Source organism: Lampetra planeri, chromosome 40, assembly GCF_965212315.1.
Source record: "Lampetra planeri chromosome 40, kcLamPlan1.2.h2, whole genome shotgun sequence".
Lineage (NCBI taxonomy): Eukaryota > Metazoa > Chordata > Hyperoartia > Petromyzontiformes > Petromyzontidae > Lampetra > Lampetra planeri.
This window is the reverse complement of record NC_136146.1, coordinates 2,466,011-2,479,135: the sequence shown is the minus strand read 5'-3', so window position 1 is coordinate 2,479,135 and position 13,125 is coordinate 2,466,011. Positions and strand designations below refer to the sequence as shown.

At 49.6% G+C, this 13,125-nt stretch overlaps 1 protein-coding gene across 1 annotated transcript in view; it reads left to right on the top strand.

Moving 5' to 3' along the window:
* The first annotated feature begins 4,530 nt into the window (after positions 1–4,530).
* Positions 4,531–13,125, top strand: part of LOC144731721 (fibulin-2-like) — a 48,199-nt gene continuing 39,604 nt past the window's right edge. The window contains exons 1-2 of the mRNA XM_078612914.1: positions 4,531–4,818; positions 7,409–8,930. Of these exons, the coding sequence (XP_078469040.1) occupies positions 4,531–4,818; positions 7,409–8,930 (1,810 nt within the window). The remainder of the gene's footprint in view (positions 4,819–7,408; positions 8,931–13,125) is intronic.

Below are 13,125 nucleotides of genomic sequence, written 5' to 3'. Positions count from 1 at the left end.
TTATTCCCACCAGCGTTGCCTGGCTCCGTCCCTGGTCGCGCCTCCCTTCTCGAACCCACTAACAGGTTTCAGGAGCTCCCAAATGGGGCCCTCCATGACCCTTGCCCCAGTTCCTCCGCCCTGCCGACACACCCGTGTATATGCTCACCGGCGTGTGTACTGTTTGTACACCGCAGTTGCTGCTGCTGGTCACCAGCGGGTGCTGTTACACTACACTTGTACAGGTTTGTTCCAATACAACTTGTGTGTGTGAATTTTTTACAGACAACCACACGATTTTTTTTATTTAAGCTTTGGTGAGGCAGTGTCTAACCAGGGCCGGTACATCAGCATTCAGTCCTTGTTGGACCAAATCTTCATTGATTGCAACGGTGTCAGGCACAGGAACTTTGGTAAACAAAGATACTACATTTAAACTGAGAAGCAAATCACCTGGAGATAGTGAGAAGTCCTTAATTAGCGATACCAAGTGAGCTGAGTTAAGTACAGCTGAGAAGGTCTTACCAGTGAATGGTTGTAAGGTCTCAGAAATCGGGCCAGTTTGTAGGTGGGTGAGTCAATGGTGGAGACGATTGGACAGAGTGGTGTACCTTCCTGGATTTTTGGTAAGCCATAAAATCTGGGCGGTCGAGCAGCAGAGGGTTTTAAGGAAAACTGCTTGGTTTGTTCGATTAAAGATGTCGAATCAGAGATGATGTTGGTTTTCGTAACCAGGCGGTTGGTAGGATCTCTTGATTTGGTATAGCTGCCATCATTAAGTAGGCCCAGCACTTTGTTATTGTATGTGGTTTTGTCCATGATGACAGTGGCATTGCCCTTGTCGGCTGAGAGGATGACTTTGTCATCTCTATTTTTTATTAGAGAAAGCTCAAAGCGCTCATCCTTGCTGATGTTGCTAATAGGTGTCTTAGCGCTTTTGACGATTTCAGCGATTTCCGATCTTGCCACGTCTGCAGGAATGTGTCCCAAACCCTTAAGGGCTGCGTCAACCTGGGCAATTATATCAAATAAGATGTGTTTAGGGGTGACTGCGAAATTCAACTCTTTAGCTAGACCCGATTTTAAGCTGTCGGAAATTGGGATGTTACTCGGATTGATAACAATCTTGTCACCGTCTAACTTTTTAATGTGTGGACCTGGCTTCTTCTTGGAAAGGAGGTTGAACTTGGACATCAGGTTATCGTTGCATTTAGCCGACAGCTGAGGAGGCTGTCATGTTATCTACATGTTCCCAATCAGATGTAGACATTTTTTTCTGTCAATGTTAAGTGTGATTGCAAGATAATTTTCTAAATTGTCTAGTTCAAATCGGGGCAATCTCATTCTCTCTGAGATCAGGGGCAAGGCCGGCCCTATATTTTTACACATGATGACGATTGCTTGTGTTGCGATCGAAACGTCGTGATATTTTTTTAAATATTTTATTTATCTACGTGGCTTAACCAAAAAACCCAAAGAACATTTACAGCTTGTAATAATATTTAAATTCCGCTTTAAGTATATTATAGCGATATAAAATGAAATCTACATTAAAGTGTTTTAAAAAAGACACCACCATCCAGATTTGGCTTCACAATTGGAGGTGATCGCGCCATTGCAATTGCGACACCCTAAACTCTGGACCTCCTTTCCCTTCGAGGCCAGGACTTCCAAGACACAAATCTTTAAATCTCGACTAAAAACATACCTGTTTAAAATAACTTTTTTTCTTATTTAGTTATTTTCAAACGTCTTTCTCACTTCTGTATTTGGTTGATGTTATGCTATTTAACATCATCTAAGAAGATGATGTTAAGCTATTTCTGGATTTGTACGCATTGCGCCCTGAGAACGATTGCTTAAGGGCGCCTCATAAATGTAATGATTATTACGGTACTAAACATATTTATCTGTGGCAGTGGTCTTCATTGCAAGGCACGTGGGCTACTGGCGGCCCCTGGTGGCCTTTAGTGCGGCCCCCGACAATACACAAATGTGAAAGCACCCCATCCATCTCCATCATCGTGCTGCTGTCAAACACCCAATGAGTTTAACATGTTGTGGGGGCCCTCACGCTGATGATGTTTTATCGGCGAAAGTAGCCCCCCTCTGAACATTAGTGGAGAACGCTGACCTATGAGATCTTTTTTTGTTTGGCAGCTTGGAGACACGGCTAATGATCAGTCTGCTCGGCTTTACAACGCTGTTACATTTTTGAGCTTCAGAGTACGATATACAAAAAAAATGTTATGTGTTTTTTTTTTTATACGTTGACAAGACATAATCCGTAACAAGGGGGCGGTGTGGGGGGGGTACAGAAATTTCGTGGTCCGAAGCCGGAACTCAGTGCTGCTGGGTTCTGGGAAGAGGGAAGGTTGGGCTATCCGCCCCACTTACGCAGGGAATGTGAGCGAATGTCCTTTTTATTTTTAACGGGCACCGAAACACCACCCTGTTATATTCTTAGGTTTTTTCGGTAAAGTCACGTAGATAAAAAAAAATGAATAAAGTAAAAAAAAATCACGACGTTTCGGAGGCAACACAAGCTTCCGTCTTCAGGTGGAACCGTCACAGCACGATAGATGTATCAAGGTGATACAGCTGTATCAAGGTGATACAGCTTTCGTGCTGTGACGGTTCCACCTGAAGACGGAAGCTTGTGTTGCCTCCGAAACGTCGTGATTTTTATTTTATTTTTTATTTTACTTTTATTAATTTTATTTTTTTATCTACGTGACTTTTCCGAAAAAACCTAAGAATATGAATCCTTGCAGTCACGAAAGCTTCAAATCTACCACCCTGTTATATGCAGGCCACGGGTATTTGTGCCCACACTATCTCTGTCGTGGGAAAACTACAATGTGATGCCGTTTCCCATCTCTGCCCCCATCACAGCATGCCTTTGGGCTTCCGTGCCAAACTGCAGTGTGACCATCGAGGCGCACGTCCCAGCTCGCGAAAATTCCGAGGCGTGCAACTTTCGTTTGTCGCTGGCTCAATGCCTCCTTTTCAAGCTGCAGTCTTCGCACTGCAACGCGGTATTTTTTTTATTATCGCAAATTAAGTTTTCCCGTGAGATTATTATTATTATTGCAGTCAGGAATGTGAGCTTTTACGGGGCAAAACTAAAAAATCCTGGTCAGTTTTTTTCTTGCAAATTCAATATTTGTGTTTTCTTGGTCGTATTTGTTGAAATGGGCGTCATTGGGTTTGGTTAGAAAGTACAGTATAGCAAATATTAGTTTATGAAAATATCTATGGAAGGTTTTGTTGGTTCCACACATCGTAATTTTATACTTCTTCTGTGTGTCTGGTGGCCAAGGCACACACGTGTGTGTGTGTGTGTGTCAATGCATGGCATTTCATACTTTCAGGGGAATATTGGAATCAAGTATCCCAATTTGATAAAAAAAATCACCGCAGTTGAAAGTAACATAAAAAAAACCTTTCCATCTTGAGACATTGATAATATTCCACCTACTCCATCCGCATGCAATACATCTCACTCGGACGCTATCCAAGTGTGGGCCTAAAAGGTCCAAGCGTCTGAAACATTGCGATGCTTGTAATAAACGACCGACACGCAAGATGTCAACTTTTTCAGTGTTCCGTTTCGAGTAATTTTTTCCAGGACCATCAACAAAAACGCCAAACTTCCGAATCATCATTACTGCGATGTTGTCAGCATTTCTCTCCCCCACCCAATTTCCATATTGCCTTGCCAAACATTGGCTCTTTTGTTACAGATTCAGAGCTGAACATTTGCTGATCGGTCTTCACTGGGTCGCCAGTTTGGCAGAGATCCTGTAAATAAAAACGCACTTCCCTCCGCGTTAAATAAAAAGCCCATTCCTTAAGTCTGGCACCTTTGGGGAGAGGTGCAGGCGTGCGGGCAATGACTTTTTAACTGGTAAGCAAGCAAATTCATTTCATTTTCCCACATTCACCCGACTAATCGTTGAAATCACGCTCCTGCGCTGCGCTCAGCCACGTGAGCAGTGGCTTTATTTATTTTGGGGATCATTTGCTGTCAACTGCTGCACTTGCCAGGAGCAAGTGGGTGGCGATGCGTGATCTCATGTGCAGATGGGGGGCGCGGTTGTGCGCGAGGGAAGACAAACGCGCGCGTGCGCGTGCATGGCCCGCGCTCTCTCCACGTGGCGAGCGTCGCGTCCGCCGGTCGACAAACGTGCCCATCATGCGTCCGTTGCGTTTGTCTCCGTTGTTCTCCGCGGCCGACGCCTTTCGCGGTGCGCGGGCGGTTTCGCCGCGAGCAATATCGCATGTGAGCAATGCCGTAGGGGACAGACGTCGTTCCAAAGCACGCGCAGTCCTTTTGGAACGTTCTCTCCCACCACCACCACCCCCTCCTTCCCTTGTAATGTTTGTCTTGGGAGAGCCACGGAGCGCGTGGGATAATGGAATACGACGCACCGAGCGGGCAATCTCCGGGGTCCGGACTTGACGTGAGACGTTCACCGAGTCCGGGGAACTCTTCGCCGTTCGCCGTGAGCTCTGCGCCCTCGTCTCTCTTTTTAGTTCGCGCAGGAAATGGATCGCGCAGCAGCGGCGCCATCGCCGGCGGTGGCGGCCCCCCCGGCACAACCGTCGGGCGCTCTGCGTTTGGTGCTCGCCGCGTTGGCCGTGCTGACGCTGGGAGCGAAGGAGAGTCGTGCGTATCCTCCGGACTGCGCCGGGGTGGTCTGCCCCCCAAACGACCGCTGCATCGCAGAGAGCTCGGAGCCCCCCACTTGCTGCCCGACGTGCCTTCAGCTGGGCTGCACCTGCCAGGGATATCAGTACTATGACTGCGTCGCTGCCGGATACACAAATGGAAAGGTATTTTGTTCTGTTCATCGCCTTTTGACCGCAGTTTCCCGAGTGTTTCTTCGTTTCGACAGCTTTGTGCACGGCCTTGGCTAAACCTGCTCAGGGCTGTGGGAGCTCCTGTTGTCAAGAGGCACCTGTAGCTAATGTGCCTAAAAGTGTGTGCACGAATATAAAATTAGAATATTTTACAACCCCAAAGAATTTCATAGAAAATTAAACTTTCCCGTGGCAAGGGCACAAAATGTGAGTGCATAATAATGATGATAGCCCTTCGTCAATCCACTGCTGGATGAAGGCTTCCCCCGGCCATGTCGGTTAGAGACAAAGTTTGACCATTTTTCATCACGCCGGTCAATTCGTTGCCGGTTATAGAAATGGGGGGGGGGGGGGGGCGGTGGGACGTGGCACTCGCCACTGGGAGCGACACTCAAGCGGCGGGGTTCGTAGCCTTAGTGCGCGAACCACTGCACCACCACTCCTCCCACGAATTCGTAGGAGGCGTGTGAATGTGTTCATTCGTTTTTCCATTTCACCGGATCAAATGCCTTGCGTGGTCTATCTTTACCATGCCGTTTGAGCGTCGCTGAGGACGCACTGTTGACAGCTTTTAGTGCGTTCCACTCCGATGTTTAAATTACCGTGGTATTAAAAGCCCGGTCTCATGATTGTCAACAATCGACTATTGTGTCGTGCATGCACTGGTGCCCGTGGGATGTTCGAACCCGAGTCGCCGTAGGAAAAGCCATGCGCAGAATCCGCCGCGCAGATAGGCGGGCAACCTACTTGCTGTACTGTCTCGTTTAGATACAGCATTCATTCTCTCTGCAGGTGGGTGGCTCGAGCACGTTAACATTAAAGTCGGGAATTGTTCGTGGTTTATCGTGGCCAGTATCACCAGTATCTCCTACCAAGCTTGTATGTAATGCTGTGTATTGCCGTCAAAGTAATACCATGTAATAGCGGTTCTTTGCACAGTAGAGTTTAAATGAGGATCAAGCCTTGTTTTCATGAGAGTCCTGCATTGAGATGTTAGACCAATTTAATTCGTGAGTGCTTGGCACGTGCGAGGAAGTTGGAGAAAATGCACGCGTACAAGGAGCTAACGCTAAAGATTATTCAAAGATTCAAGAATCCATTGCTGCAGAGGGTGGCTGGAGAAATCCGGCACGTGGTGTAATGTTTAGCACGCTGGACATCACTGGCTCCGTACAATCTGCCGCCAGGGCAGTTGAAGCAATGGACACGTTTCTTAAATCCCCGTGCCTCTGTCCGCTCAGCAGAATGGATGGGTTCACCGCAGTTGATTGGCGGGTTGTGTGTGGTGGACCAACAGTGTGAATATTGCTGACCACATTCAAGACGTGTGGCCAGCATGGAAGAACGGATCAATGCCCAGAAGAGATACTCCCTTGAGCCTTCTCGAGTAGAGGTCCTTAAAGCAGCAGCAGCAGTGCCATGGGCAAACAAATTGCAGGGCTGCATCTACAAAGAGATGACTATGTATGTATGTAGAGCTTCGTTCGCAGGGTACGTAGCCAACCGTGCCCATCGGAGGTGCGGGAGAAGAACAACACATTTCATTGAGACTACAGTTCTCAGTGAAATGGCTCACTCAAACGGATCGAATCACGGCGATTATAACCGGCGTTTCGTGCGTGCGCGCAACTTTGTACGTAAGTTTGTGTAAGGATGTTCGACATCCTTGGATAGCGTCTTTGAATGACATGTGGGGTGACTTTCCTTTGGCCAGGAAAGTCACAAAATTTGCACAAAAACGACGCATTCCTGCAAGCACCCGATGTTCCGTTTAGATGTTTTATCTAATATTATTATATTCATCATCACAAAAAGATAGATCAAGTTGTGCGCTTACCAACGCAATGGAACGTCTGTCCCTGCGACTTGTTGATTGCGATAGCGTATGCGGGGAGAATGGGAAATTGTTGTCGTCGTTATTGCAAAACAAATGGCAAAGTCGTGTCGGTGGGGGACACGTCGATTCTGGGAATCGACACCGAATCGCCTCATTCTGCAGATCGATTCCAACGTAGTCGAACGTTTGTCCGTGCGCCTCCGTCGTTCAAACCTACGCGCCCCCTGCATGAAAACAACGGGAAGTGCAGCGTTCATCACAGATAAAGTAGGGCGTTTATATAAATAGTATAGAAAAGAAGATATCATAACCACCACGAGGGGGAACTACTGTATAAGGTTAGCCGTGACGTGTCCTGCTAGATGGTGATTGGTTGGACGGTTTAAAAGAGAGCGATAAAGGCGGGGGGTCAGTTAAGTCGGTTAGAAGGGGAGCAGAGAGATTGGTTAGAAGGAAGGGATGGGCGGAGATGAGATACGGGGAGGGGGAAAAGGAAAAAATGGAAGGGTGAGGGGGAAGTGGTGGGCCCTTGGGAGAGGGAAAGCAAGGGACTTGCGTTGGCTGGTGGTAGGCCACTGGACGTTGTTGTCGAGGACAATCAACTTAATCCAAGCAGTGCCGCATTTTTGGAGTCCTTCATTACGCACGTAGAAATGCTGAGCTTCTTTCGCACCGTACAAAGCCAACCCGGTGCTGACTCAGCCTCCGTGCTTGGTGCGCGAGCAGGTGCCGGAGGGGCACGTCTACTACGTCGACGACGGCACCACGGCGTGCTCGTGCCCCGCGCGAGGCGGCTCCATCAGCTGCAGCTTCATGCCCTGCCCAGACCTCCCGTCCAACTGCATCGAGGAGGTCCACCGGCCGCTCGACCACTGCCCCGTGTGCCTCCGCGCCGGCTGCGTCTCAGACAATGGCCACAATCACGACGCCGGGTTCACCTTCCGCCTGCCAGGCTGCCGCGTCTGCCACTGCCCCCTTGGGCAGTCGCAGCTCCTGTGCTACACCGTCCCGGGCTGCGACTCGGCTGTCGATTTTGCTGCCGCCGCCGTCCCTCCGGTGGACGATGGGGAGGGCGCTCGAGGGGATGACCGTGGCGAAGACGGCTACGGTGGTCGTAATGAGAATGCCGCTTCCGCTGTTGCTGGACGTGGTGGTGATTATAATGGCGGTGGCGACGGCGGTGGCGACGGCGGTGGCTTTGCTGATGGCATTGGATCAGAGCCCTCGCTGGTGGACAACAGGGGAGGCAGGCGAGGGGATGACTACGGTATAGACGGCGACGACAGTCATTATGATAATGCTGGTGGCGATGGTTTTGCTTACGGATTTGACCCGGGACTCGCAGAGCATCCTGATTATCCATGGCATGCGAATGCCCTGCCCTCGTATCCGTTGTACGGGGACGTGGGTGCGAGTTATCTAAGTCCCGGTGTGCTGGACTCATCCTTGCCAAAACATCAGCCCCACCCAGTGGACCTGTCGGGCATGCGAGAAGTGCAGCCGGATCTGCGTGTGCCACTCGAAGTGGCAAACGGCCTTCACGACCCGTCAGTGAATGAACTGCCCCCCGTTAGATTTCATTTCAGCGAAACGGCCTCTGCAAAGGTACCTGAGTACGTTGACGCTGCGCCAAACTTGGAGAGAAGTGCACAACTTGCAGACAATTATGTGACTCGGTCAGAAGAGGAAAACCATGATGACAGGAGTGACGAGGAAGAAGGTAACAATCTTGATGGACCGAGGGCATGGCACGGTGGAATTGTTCTTACTCGGGAGGTAGAAAACACACTCAGGTTTCCCGTATCACCGGCCACAGCGACAACGCCGACGGACGGCGGAGAAAGCGGTGGCATCTCGGAGCACGGAGAGATCGTAAACGACAAGGCGCATGGCACAGCAGCCGCCCCGCACAGAGAGAAGCACGGACAACTCTCTCCTGAAGGTAATGGGCGCTTCGGCACGTCGGGCACCATCGGTCACGCGTTCGACTCGGACGCTGCCGGATGGATAACGGTCAAGGACGCCTCATCTGTGACCGGGACGACGGCCGCCAAAGAAGTGTCCGAGGTGCAAGCGACGATCGGATGGCACCGTGGCCAGAATAGAGGAGTGACCACTGAGTGGGTGCGCGACTCCAGCGCTCATGGCTCCACCACCACCACTGCCGCCACCACCGCCGCAGTCGCTCCTGCACCGCCTGATGCTGATATCACAGGACCGCCGGCGCCAGCGGCCATCTTTGCTCTAGGTGAGTCAGTCAAGAGCTGCCCTGTCTGTGAGAAGTGATAATAATCATCCAGCCCAGTGTCAAAGGCACTGTTGTTGTGATGCCCATGGGAGGTGGGAGCTATTGTATAATTCACCGCACCGGATAGTGCAGGTTGGTTACGGTGGAGAGCATTGACCAGGGGCATAGGATAATACATTGTATTTAGCTGGGCTGTCTTATGCAGCTTTCAGTGTAGCCCCACAGTCTGTAATGTGTTGTATGCATGTGTAGTGAGTCATTTCAGAGACACTAATTGACATTTTTATACACTTATGCAACACCGTTACACACGGGACTAATGCACCTATCTCTCACTCTTGTTACACACGGGACTACAATATACCTATCTCTCTCGCATACGGGATAACTATAATCGGGTCAGAGCAGCCAACGTGCGGTCTGACCGGCTTATATCCGCTCCGGCCATGCCGGAGCGGATACAAGCCGGGGCGGAGAAGCCGACAGGGTCGCCGTCGTTGGAGGGCTGTCAAAGAGAGATGGGACCCGCTCGACAAATCTTGGATCCTCGGTCTTCGGGCATGAGAGAAGTCGTCCAGAGCCGGGCAACGTGTGAGCTGGCCCGGCAGTTTATATAGTGTTCCCGTGAGTGTTATGTAGCTATTCAGGGTGGTCACCACCCTTAGCCGTTATCCCGTCGAGTTGTGCCTTGCCTGTTGTGTGAGTGAATAAAACATGTTGCCTCTATACTCAAGAGTGTGTCTCAAAAGAACCCATTACTACACATCTGTAGTGGCATAGCGCTGGCTGCTGGTGAAAAGGGGTAACTGCAGTGTACAGTAGTACTGACTTCAGCAGACCCTGATAGACACGAGAGGGAGACATCTGGGGGAAAGGTCACAGAGGAGGGCCCATCGGGAAGTCTCTGGATCCCGCTAGTAGGTTCCAGAGAGGGGGCGTGGTCAGGGTTGGAGAGGGGCGTGGTCAGGGTGGAGAGGGGCGTGGTCAGGGCGGAGAGGGGCGTGGTCAGGGCGGAGAGGGGCGTGGTCAGGGCGGAGAGGGGCGTGGTCAGGGTGGAGAGGGGCGTGGTCAGGGTGGAGAGGGGCGTGGTCAGGGCGGAGAGGGGCGTGGTCAGGGCGGAGTGAGGCCACGCTGGGAGTAAAAGAAGGGCCCCTGTGAGGGACCTCGGGGCTGTTGCTGGAAGTGGGATCTCCGTCTTGCTGTTCAACAAAGTCGTCGTTACCATCTCGTCGTCGCCATTGTCTCGTCGCCATCGTCGCTGTCCGCTTCACTCGACATTGCTCTGCTAGAAAGTTGTTGGGTGTCTCCGTTCAGCGCCGTCAGTGTTAGACGGTTAGCGTTGTGTTTAGGCGAGCAACAGTGATAGTGTGTACCCACGTAGGGTGTGTATTGTCTCAATAGTGCTCGTTACATAAAAGAAGTGCCTCCAAGTCTTTCCGTCTCCGAGTTAGTCACTACACATCTGTAAAGAAGCTCCTTGGAGACGTCCATCATAAAAAAGGCGACGTCTTTATTTTCTGAAAAATTATGTACATACAGCTCCGCAAGCAGTCAGCTCTGATGTCGTCCACCTCGTCGCTTCACGATCAGTCAGTCCCAATGTCTTCCACCTTGTGTGTTGCTTCACGATCATTCAGCCCTTGACGCCTTCTACCTCGTTGCTTCACGATCAGTCAGCCCCGACGTCTTACAGCTTGTAGATCCTGGTCCAGGGCAATCGTCCAGACTCCGGGCCTCGCTCTGGCTTATATACCATCGCGGTCCCGCTCTTAATTGGACAGTTGCCCTCCATCCTGCGGCCCGTGACTTTAATGATCTCAACGTGAATATGTCCCTGTCCTCTCTCACAGCTCCCCACGGCCACCTGTTCATAATCATCTCGACATGTCTGTACTTTAATAATAATCTATACAGTATTCTAAGGCCACCTGTTCTTCATTATCTCCTCCTTGTACACTTTTACAATTTCTCCTACACACGCATCGTACTCTGAGATCTTCACCAATCTATATTGTTATTACTCAAACCCCACAAACTGTGGTTTAGCGGAAGCCATTACCGAACTCATCGTCGTCATGATTATCATCTCTATCAGTGTCATCATTACTCCAAGATAAATCAAACCGGTGTCATGCTTAAACAGTATCGCAGTGCTCGTACACTGCGACACTCTTTAGTGATGGAAATTCCACATTTGTATGGCAGGGGCAAGTGTGTCTACAGGACAGTGTCCATTGACTTCCAACATAGTGGTAATCAACATCACAATCATCATCAGCAGCAGCAGGAGTTGCCTCTAACCTACTGCTAACAAAAACACTACTACAGAAGCTCCTCATATCTGCGACCCTATTACCCTCAACTCTTATTATCCAGTGGAGTTGTAGGGTCAGCGAATACTATTATCCGTGGCCCTATTTCTATATCCACGTCCCCCCCCCCCCATCAGCTTCCCATTATCCGCAAAGTGCAACAGCTTCCCATTATCCGCAACATTCGTTAGCACGAGAGTTCATTGGCGAAATTCATCCTATTACTGGCAATTTTATCCACATTAAGACAATATATACACTTTGTGGATAACCCTGGCGGAAAAGCTAATCTTTTGATGGTTGCTCGCCCTCAGCACAGGCGGATACGAGGAGTTCTATATTTGTTAAAGTTAGAAGCTGTAGACTGTTTTTTTTACATCACTGGCGCTTAGAGCCGTCTGGTTCAAACCCTCGCATGCAGCTATTTCACCCACAAACGCAATATTTGATCGTCTGAAAGAGGCCACTGTTTTACGGAATAACTTGGCGTGAAGGAGTCCTTAATAAAGCAATAGTTGCACAAATCGCTTTGCGCGAACAGAACGTATAACATTTTTATTTATTTGTTTTTTTAATATGGCTGTTACATTTTTAAGAAGGAAAAAAACCCAAAGTTAAATATTTCGATAAATAACTACATTTATTTATTTGCACTTCCCACCATAGCATTTGGAATTAGTTGTTTAAGTGTGACGCCTGAAGTTGTTCATATTATACCGATAGCTATCATTCATTCAAATAATAACAAATATTATTACATAACCAGGATTTTCTCACTAAGCCTCAAGATTTGTGTTCAGCAGATTCCTGCTCTGAGATTTTTTTGACTGCATTCTTTACGAGTGTATTTCTGCACGTCCAGTATATGTCTGGAGGATGTCGAGAGAAACGCATATAAATGAATGGAAATCAAATACAATAGACCGAGGTGGGGACAGCGAAACTGACCGTGGATTGTTTCTTGTGCTAGTATGGGGGATGTGAAAGAAAGAACACAAGGAAGGGGATAGAAGGGACGGGGATGGGTGGGGGTTGGGGTGGCAAGCTCAGCCAGTGTCCTCACTCCTTTTCAGAGGGGGGGGGAGGGTACTTTCACCGATGAGACATCACCGGCGCGAGAGCTGCCACACAATTCTGAATCCACTGAGACATCTCCTTTACCAGTGGCAAAATATAGTAGTAGGTTTTTACCCTTTAAACTAGTACAAAACTGGCACCTTTATACAAGGCATAATGTTTGCAATAACCACAACACAAATACTGTAGTCAAAATGCAAACAAAAAGAAACAACTCTGATAATGATAATACTAGGCACTGTCCTTGAAGTTGATTGGTCCACACCCAAGACAGCTTTCCTTAGAGCCTAGTCTCCATTGGTGTTGGACCAGATGACACCAACTCTGATAATGATATTATTATCATTATCAGAGTTGTTTCTTTTTGTTTGCATTTTGACTACTTGTGTTGTGGTTATTGCAAACATGATGCCTTGTATAAAGGTGTCAATTCTGAAACCACTGGGGGGGGGGGGGGGGGGGGTTACAGCAGCACGAGGACTACGACGACGATGGTATCGCACTTGCTGTGTGCGTTGTCGGCGGGAGACCGAACCGTCAAGGGCCACACTCAGGGCCACCACCCGGTGGGCCACGGTGGCGGGGGGAGGGGGTTGGGGGGTTGGGGGGTTGGGGTCATTTGCCCCGCGGGGCCTCGCAAGGAAGAGCAGCCGAGCTTGACAGGAGGCGTCTCACGCCGCTCTCGAGTGGCGTCTTCCCCCGACACGCGCGGCTCCGCTAAGATCTCCCTCGCTTCCACGGAGTTTGGCGCTCTGGTCAGAGCCAGGGTGTGGCTGGAGTTCCGCCATGCGCGGCTGACCCACGCC